We start from the raw sequence: 8,299 nt of genomic DNA on the forward strand, positions 1-8,299 counted from the left end.
GAGGGGGACGGCCAGCACCCTGCTTTTTGGGGACACCCCGTCCCACCAGGCTTGGCAGAGGGGAGGCGCAGGCCGGGGCAGGAAACTCTGGAAAGTTTTTTGTTTATTCACATCAAAGAACACTGTACAAATATTACAGGCAATTTTCTTTCCTTGCAAAAAAAGTATAAAAATAATCTTTATATATGAATCAAAAGTTCATTTGTGACTGTAAGGTTTTTCTCTAGGTATCCTTTTCCAAAGGTTGTCTAACCGGTGGTGATCACGAACACTTGGAAGGAGGGCGAGGGCCAGGCAGTACACAGGGAGCTCAAGCTACACCAAAGCCACGGAGCCTAGCTAACGCGCGCACAGGACCGAGGGTGCTGGGTCAGCTTCCATGCCAAGGAGGGATGGTGGAGGGACTGGCTGCATGCGGGCTGGAAGTTCACCCCCCGCAGGGTCCCTCGCCACCAGCAGGTGCCCGCTGCCAAACTAGAGAGCGTCCCCGTGTTCCTCCTGACTTCTCCATGTTTGTCCCAAAGAAGATGCCAGTGCTTCGGGGCTGCGGAGAGGAGCAGCTCTTCTGGAGGAGTCCTGCACAGAACAGGATGGCCCGAGGAGCCACCTCGGGGATGCGGGACTTCCCACCTCTGTGGGCTCCAAGAATTGAAGATTTTACATGCCTTATTGCCGGTGTTCCAGCGGGTTGCGTGCGTCGCAGGCGTTGAGCAGTTAAGTGGAGGACTCAAACATCAGCTGGTTATGTGGATGGCTGCAAGCCACCTCTCTGCTCCAGCCAGCCACGCTCCTGGCCTGGCCCCCTCTTTGGCAGCTTGCGGAGCAGGAAAGGCAGGACAACTGCCATCACCACGTTGGCAGGAGGATGTGCAAAAACTGAAGACACTCAAATACAGGATCTGACCGAAAACCAAAGTTCGGGCTTGCAAAATACAGCACAAATCCATCAGGGCGTTTTTACTCCAACTAAAATGCACCAGGGTCCCAGACTGGTACCACCTGATCACCATAACGAACCTAACAGCAGACCTTCCATTACAAAGCAATGAAGAAAATCTTGTGGAAAAATGATGCAGAGAAAGCATCACGCTGGGTAGCGACCTGCCCACAGGATCAGGATTGGGAGCATGGGTATGGACACCGAGAGAAGCAAATTCAAATACACAAAAGACTGATCCTGAGCAGACGCTATGAGAGAAAAAGGGGGGAGAAAAGCACTATTTCGACACCACCTACATAACTTGTCACGGCAAACTACTACTGAATTGTTACTGCTTGGTCGCCTTTCAGACAGTTGAAGGCTCAAGTGCAATGGTTGGAGAAGACAGCTTACTTGCAAATATGAGCAGGCTCTGATGTACCTGGAGTACCTTACAGGCACCAGCTGGAGCAGTCTTATCCTTTCTAACATCTCTTCACTCAGGCAAAAAACAAATACAAATTAAAAAAAAACCCCATACTGGCACCTATTCTTTAGCCCTGTAGAAACAGCACAGCTGCTGTACAAGGAGCTGGAGCCCCTGGGCTCACACACCAACAGAGTGGTGAACGCAGAACCAGCATCCCTGCCGATGCACAAGCAGGGAAAGACAGCTCCTGGGTCCTACTAGGAATGCTCGATTCCCAAGTCCCACTAGGAGGCACAGCTGGCTAAAAAAAAGTGCTTTTTCTTGTAAAACATACCAGCTTGGTCTGGGGTCACTGGAAGAAATGGACACTTTGGTGCCATATTTCCCCCCCACCCCCCACCCCATTGTCATTCAGAGATATAACTGCCCCAATCTGAACTGCTTGCATTGAAACATCTAGCTAACTACCTCCGGGCTTGCGAACCGACCATGATATTGAGGGCTCCTTGTAGCAGCTGGTACCTAGGAGGTGCAAAGTGCCTCTAGGAGTGCAGGAAAAACCAAGGCATGCAGATTTGAGGAAGCTCAGAGAGGCACATGGACAAACTCTGCGGGTGAACTGGGAACACTCAAAACACAGACCCTTTGAAGTGAGGCCCAGGATCCAGTGGAGAGAGAGATGAGGCAGGGCGAGTTGCACGTGCAACAGAGGAAGAGGAAGAAGCTACGGGGAGGCTCCCGGCCTGCAAGTCCACATCTCTTGGTTCTGAGTCCATAGGAGAGCATCTCTGAATCGCTCGCTCATTGAGCTCTAACACAAAAGGAATCCAAAAATAGACACTTTCCAAAGAGTTACAAAACGGTCTGTGTTTGCGAGGCTCGCAGCTGCACTGAGAAGTCAGAGGTTGAGGACAGGCACGTCAAAGAGGTCACAGACGCCTTCACTCTCATCCAGGTTATAGATGTAGTCGTGATCTCCAGGTGGAGGGGAGAGGCGGAGCAAGGGAGCAAACACTGGGGAAAGAGAAGCCCATGGTTACAAAACTCAGCACTTCCACACCGAGCCCAAAACTGCCAGTGGGCGCTGAGCTGCGGAGCCACGAGGAGGCTGGTAATAGTTTTTGAGCTTGCTTCAGATCAGCCTTGCGATAGGGAAGAGACAGGCTCTCCCAGACCTCACGCCTCTCTGAACAGGACTGGCAGGACAGTGAGAACAGGGTCTGTGTCCAGAGGCCGGGAAAGATGAGGACGAGCAAGACTGGGTAAAGTCACACACACAAAAAAAAGCCTTCCTCCACTGGAAAGGCCAGGTCGTGATGGGGAGGCTGAAAGACTCACCTTCGGACGACATCAGCTCTTCCAGCAGCTCAGAGTTCATACATTCTGGGGAAGAGACAAGTGTGGTTGAGCAAGACACTCTGCTTTCCTGGTCTGCTCCTGTGCGGTATCCCACCCCTCCCAGCCTCTTCTGGCCCTCACCCTTGGTATCCCCTCTCCAGCTAAGGCATGGCATGTGCAGCAGGCATTGGCAAAAGGAGGCTCAGGCCTCCTGCCATAGGCAAAGGGAAATCGGTGTCAGACAATTCAGGCTACATCCAAAAATTCTGCAGGAGGCTTCTTTAGCCCAACTGTATGCCAGCCTCCTTCACACGACGGGCTGTGCCTCGCCCCTCCACTGCAATTATAGCTGGTGCCCCAAACTCCTCCAAAGGGAACTCTTCAACACGCACCAGAAACTGAGCTGGTACAGCCTGACATATTCACAGTCCTCAATCACCCACCGACTTTGGTAGGGGGATGAAAATTAGAAGCCAAATAAGCTGTTCCAGGAGCAGCAGAACTAACGAACCTCCAGTTTCCTCCAGATTTGTGTCCTCTGTCGCCCTGATTTGCTCGCCTGGGCTGTGCTGTGGCTAATCCAGCCACAAGCCCTGGCAGGTTTGCTGGCTGCCCGCTGCCAAACAAAAAGAGCATCTGAGCTCTGCAGATCCTTCCTCAATTAACTCTGAGGCCGTTAACTCTGCTCTCCCCTCTACTGCCCACATGAAAGTGTTAAAAAAAATAAAAAATTACTCTCTCTGAAATGTCATTCCTTCCTCCAGCATTGTTACTCTTGGCTAGTAGGTTCATGAGGCACTAGAAGGGCAGACAGGCAAGCCCCCAGACAAAGCACATGCAAGTCAATCCCTTCTCTTTAAGAAGCCGAGCGTTTGAAAACAACTTTCTGAATACCTCTCACTTTACCAAGTGACGATGGTGAATAACTCAGTCTAACTGAGTTGGTGAGATACACTACCCGCACTTGAAATAGGCTTTCACATGAGAAACTCAGATGAGCCCGTTTTCAAGACGCTTATCCACAGCAGGCTATTTCCTAGCGGATGGGAACCTACCTGTCTAATTCAGGGCCACAAGATGAGAGAATTAACACCAAGCGACTAGACAGGACTAACACCAGCTTCAATAAAGAGCAATTAAATGCACACCCTGCATCAGGTGGTAATATAGCAGGGTGTGTATACGTGGGTGGCGAAACTCAGTTTTTTTCCAGGACACCAGTTCAAGACAAGCAGTTATTAAGCGCCCATTTAGAAGAGAGAGAAAACCATGCAGAAAAAGCAATTCCAATACATAACACTAAGGAAGAACTCCAGGCTCCTGCAGCTTAAACTGTGTAGCCTTACAGCAGCAGTCAGCGCCAGGGCAACATTACCGGGATCACACAGGGGTGAAAGAGGCTGCATGGAGCACGCCACAAGGCCCATTTCTCCAACCTGTGTAGCATTGCTTTTTTTCCAGCTGGAGCTTTGCACCTGTAGCTGTCGACTGTTCTGTCCTTCAGTCTTGGATCTCTACCTTGCCCCTCCAAATTGGGAAGAATACTTCATAAAACAACATACATTACCGTAGACAACAAGCATCTCCTTTTTAATAGTGTCCGCATAGTCCCATGGCATAGTTTGGGTTAAGCTAGATCTTCTACGCGGGCTGAGGTCTTGCAGCAGTTTATGTTTCATATTGCGAAGTCAAATTTGCTCTTCAGATGCATTGAGTCATTACCAAGACTTTATCCGCTGCCTACAGTGGCGGGTGCCGAGCAAGGAGGAAAGGTGTTCTCTGGGCCGACTGGGGAGCTCCCAACACACAGATCAGATGGTTGCACGTGTGCCTTTGGGACTGGGAGGGGTTTACACAAAGACAGCACTTTCACAAGGTACCTGCTAGAGCACAGAACTAGGCACTGTTGTTGTACATGTTGCTGCACCACAAAAGTGTGTGTCTGTACTCAGCCCTGCCCAGCTGCTGGGCTAGAAAGTATTCTGCCAGCACTGAAGGGAAATAAACGTGCAGATAAAAGGAGTTTCCCGGTTTAGGGTTATGCTAGATCACATTCCTGCCCTTAGTCCAGAGTCCGTCCCACCATTAGGCAGCAATGCCCAGCCATTCCTTGGGCAGAGGCAGAACCCCTAACACAAGTACTAGCACCCCCTCCCCTACCACTCCAAAATGACTAGCACCCCCAAACCCACAGGGGGATATTTGGAAGAGAGAAGACCTATCTCCCCAGATGATTGGCTTGGCTTAGCCTCGGGCAGGCTACAGTTCAAACAGGACTAGCAGGGATTTTTCTTGTGTGCAGACAAGCTGGAGGAGCGTGGGAAGCCAGAGCACAGATTAGCATTGGCATGGGGAAGGAAAAGCCCACATCTGCACACTAGAGAGCAAACTCTTTACAGAGGTTGCTGGCAACACGAAGACAGAAAAATACAGACAGAAACCAGTAATTTTAAGAGTGCCTAACTACAAGTACAGAGCTAGCAGCCACCAACGACCACAAGCACCTTAGAAAACCACATCCCGAAAAGAATCCAAAAGGCAACAAATAAAACCAACTATCCCACTTCTGTGGGAACAAAGGCGTGGTCAGGGAGTGAACATACCTCTTGTTGGATCAAACATCTCCGACAGCTCTTTGGGAAGTTCCAGTACTGCAAATAAAACAAACCAAATGGTTTGCATCGTTACATGAAAAGTCTGAAGTGCTCAACAGGATAATCACCTACTGTCCTACTGCACTCTTTATGCACCCGAATCAGCCTATGCCATCCAGAAATTCTGCTCCCACACCCCATGTCACACAGTTCTGCTGAAATTATAAGCAATTAAATACTTAAGCTTGACTACTTTAGATCTGTAGGAGCCCTGGGACACGAACATGTTATCATGGTCAGCAGCTCTAGTGTAATTGCCTGTATGTAAGCCTCACGTGGCATCAGCTTCCGTACACCCCCTCGATTTATCTCATGCCGGATGAGGGCATGCCTTTAGAGTCAGCACAGGCCCACTGGGTTATGGCAAGCTATACTGCACACCAAAGGCCTAATTCCACAATCAAGACTGCTCCAAGATGAAGACAGACAGTTCACGCTTCTCTCAGACATGCTGGCAGCAGAAGCAGGAAAAAAAGCACTGCGTGAGCTAATTTGAGCAAGATTTCCTCTTCTAACCATAACCCAGAGTGCTTCTGCAGTGAAGGCAGGCTTCAAAACATTAAAGAGTGCGTCTTACCCAGAGGATGCTTCTCTCTCCTTGGGCCAGCCTGCCATTTTCTGGCATAAAGCCCAAAAGTTCCTTTTTTAAAGCCCATTTCACCTCACCAAGCACATCAAGGAGCTCCCCAAATATACACTGTGAGATCATTAACACCACAAGATTGCTAAAGACAGATGAAGTATTCCCAAGTAAAGGAAGAAAACAGGGACAAGAGCCCTCCTAATAAAGGAAAACTCCCCATGAGTTACAAAGGTGCTCTCGGTGATGGCTGCGAATTCTATAGCTTCACACAGGCTCAAAAATTGGACCTAGTGCTACAGAAGGGACTGAAAGGGAATAATCCTACCTATAACAGCAGAGACGTGTGTCATGCGAGTGTCGCTTGCAGGTTTTCTAGTACCGGTGTCACAGAAGGCGTCAGGACACAAGATGTGACACAATCACCTTCTCACCAGGCTCCCCAGCACCCTCACAGGGAAATGCCTACTCATCCCTCGCAGAGCCTGGCTGACAGCTGAGGCAGAATGGAGCTCAGCTCCTTCCTCCAGGGCCAGCAGCCTTTCCCTCGCCCTAAACGGCTTGCTTTTGGAGCAAGGCATGAAACGAGGGTTCCTGTGGCATACTCACTTCCTGTGGGATCGGGCTTGATCGGCTCGAAGGAGGTAGAGGGGCTGGGTAGGACAGAGCTGCTGTCCAGCGAGGCAGAGGACTGCAGTGGCTGGGTATCTAACCCAGCCGGCTGGCTGGCTGGTGCGGACGCGTTGCTGAGGGGCTCAAAGTCACTGCCGCTGCTCTTGGACTCTGCCGCTGAGACACCGCATTCTGGAAAGAGCCACAGACACACACAGGAACATCATCTCCCACCAGCCTCAAAGCAAGCAGCTGCAGCGCAGGCTCAGCCCTCACTGGCAATGCTGGCCAAGCACAGACAGCTGCTTAGGAAGAAAGGAAGAAAGCTTCTTGCTTCCACCCATAAAAGCTCCCAGGTCCTGCTGCAGCTCTGCTGGAGAGCAGTCGTGGTGGTGCCAGGCCATAAGCCAAGAATGTGCTCTCACAGCAATTAACACAAGCCAGGTAGTAAGCTGCACCCGGAGAAGCGTGGCCAGCACACTGGGGGAAGTTATTATCCTCCTGCTTGAGGCTAAGGCTGCACTTGGAACACTGTGTCCAGCTTTGGCCATCCTCCAGTTCAAGAAAGATGTGGAGCAGATCCAGCAAAAGGCTACCAAGTTGGTCAGGGGTCCAGGGCAAGTGGCCTACAAGGAGGGGTGGAGGGAGCTGGGCTCGTTCAGTCAGGCAAAGAGAAGTCTCAGGGCAATCTAACAGCAGCTTGCAGCTACCCGAAAGGCAGTTATAAAAATCAAGAACTTCTCAGTGGTGCCAATGTAACCTGCACAACAGGCACAAGATGCAGCTCAAAGGATCAGGAAAAAGGAATTCACTGAGCAGGTGCTGCAGCCCTGGGAGAACTCGCCAAGGAAGCCAGGATCTCCACTGTTGGAGGCTTTCAAAATTTGGCTGGACAAAGCCACAACCCTCCTAATCTAGTATTTTTGACAGTCTTTTTTCCAAACAAAGTTGAACTTGAGACTCAGAAAAGACCCTTTTACAAACTTCTGCTAATCAATGTATCCGTGTGGTCAGTCTCTCCCGCACCACTGCTCCGATGGGCTGGCACTACCCCCTCAAGCCAAGTGTCTTATTGCCATTAACACAGCCAGTCCCACTAATCAAGACAAAAGAAAAAGCTGCAGCAAAGGCAGAGGTGCCCCCTTTGCCAGAAGCTGGCAGTGCTGCACGACCAGCAGTGCCAGCCCCCACCAGGCCAAGGAATGCACGTAGTCTCCCTTGTCAGCCACTCACGTTTCTGCCTCCTGTAAGCCCCCTCTCACCTGCACTTGCGGCTTTATGCGCTGGAGGGCTGTGGTCCTGAGTGCTGGTAGGTGTCGGTGTAGAGGGTTGGGTGCTGTTGGGAACGGATGCCTCCTGGAAGTGGGCGAGCGGTGGGATCTGTGGTTTCAAGGGTACAACTGCCTGGCACTGAATGAGGTCTTCAGGGGGAGGAACAGGTAGTACGACAGGAGGAGAGCTCCAAGCATCTTTGTTTACTAAAAGAACATCGATGGGACCGCTTGTGCTCTTCAGATGGATCTGATATTTCTTCTGCCCATTTAGGCCCTAAGAAAAGTCAAAAGCAAAACAACCATACATTAAATGTCCTTTTCAAACAGAAAGGGAATTTCTCAGAGGCAAGACATGCTGTCTGGACAGCTCAGCATGGTTCCACACAAAATTCACCTGGCTACCAGGACTATCCTCTCTCCCAGTGCTCCTGCAGTTACTCATGCACTTCCAAACAACAGAGTTTCCTGGCAATTATTTAGCAACTGGAGCCT

The 8,299-nt window shown here is 50.6% G+C and overlaps 1 protein-coding gene across 2 annotated transcripts; it reads right to left on the minus strand.

The window, feature by feature from the left end:
• Positions 1-127: 127 nt before the first annotated feature.
• LOC104130313 (transcription factor E2F4) lies at positions 128-6,518 on the minus strand. Of its 2 annotated transcripts, XM_035898692.1 has the most exons (4): positions 6,250-6,518; positions 5,291-5,338; positions 2,688-2,732; positions 128-2,363 (listed from the first exon to the last, which is right to left on the minus strand). In XM_035898692.1, the coding sequence occupies exons 1-4, from the start codon at positions 6,272-6,274 to the stop codon at positions 2,248-2,250; spliced, it is 234 nt and encodes a 77-aa protein (XP_035754585.1). In that variant the 5' UTR covers positions 6,275-6,518; the 3' UTR covers positions 128-2,247. The 2 variants fall into 2 exon arrangements, with proteins under 2 accessions (XP_035754585.1, XP_035754584.1); XM_035898691.1 differs by lacking the exons at positions 5,291-5,338; positions 6,250-6,518 and adding an exon at positions 4,255-4,413.
• Between the last annotated feature and the right edge of the window lie 1,781 nt (positions 6,519-8,299).

The sequence above is a fragment of the Egretta garzetta genome, unplaced genomic scaffold (genome assembly GCF_000687185.1).
Source record: "Egretta garzetta isolate BGI_Z169 unplaced genomic scaffold, ASM68718v1 scaffold27, whole genome shotgun sequence".
NCBI classification, from domain to species: Eukaryota; Metazoa; Chordata; class Aves; order Pelecaniformes; family Ardeidae; genus Egretta; species Egretta garzetta.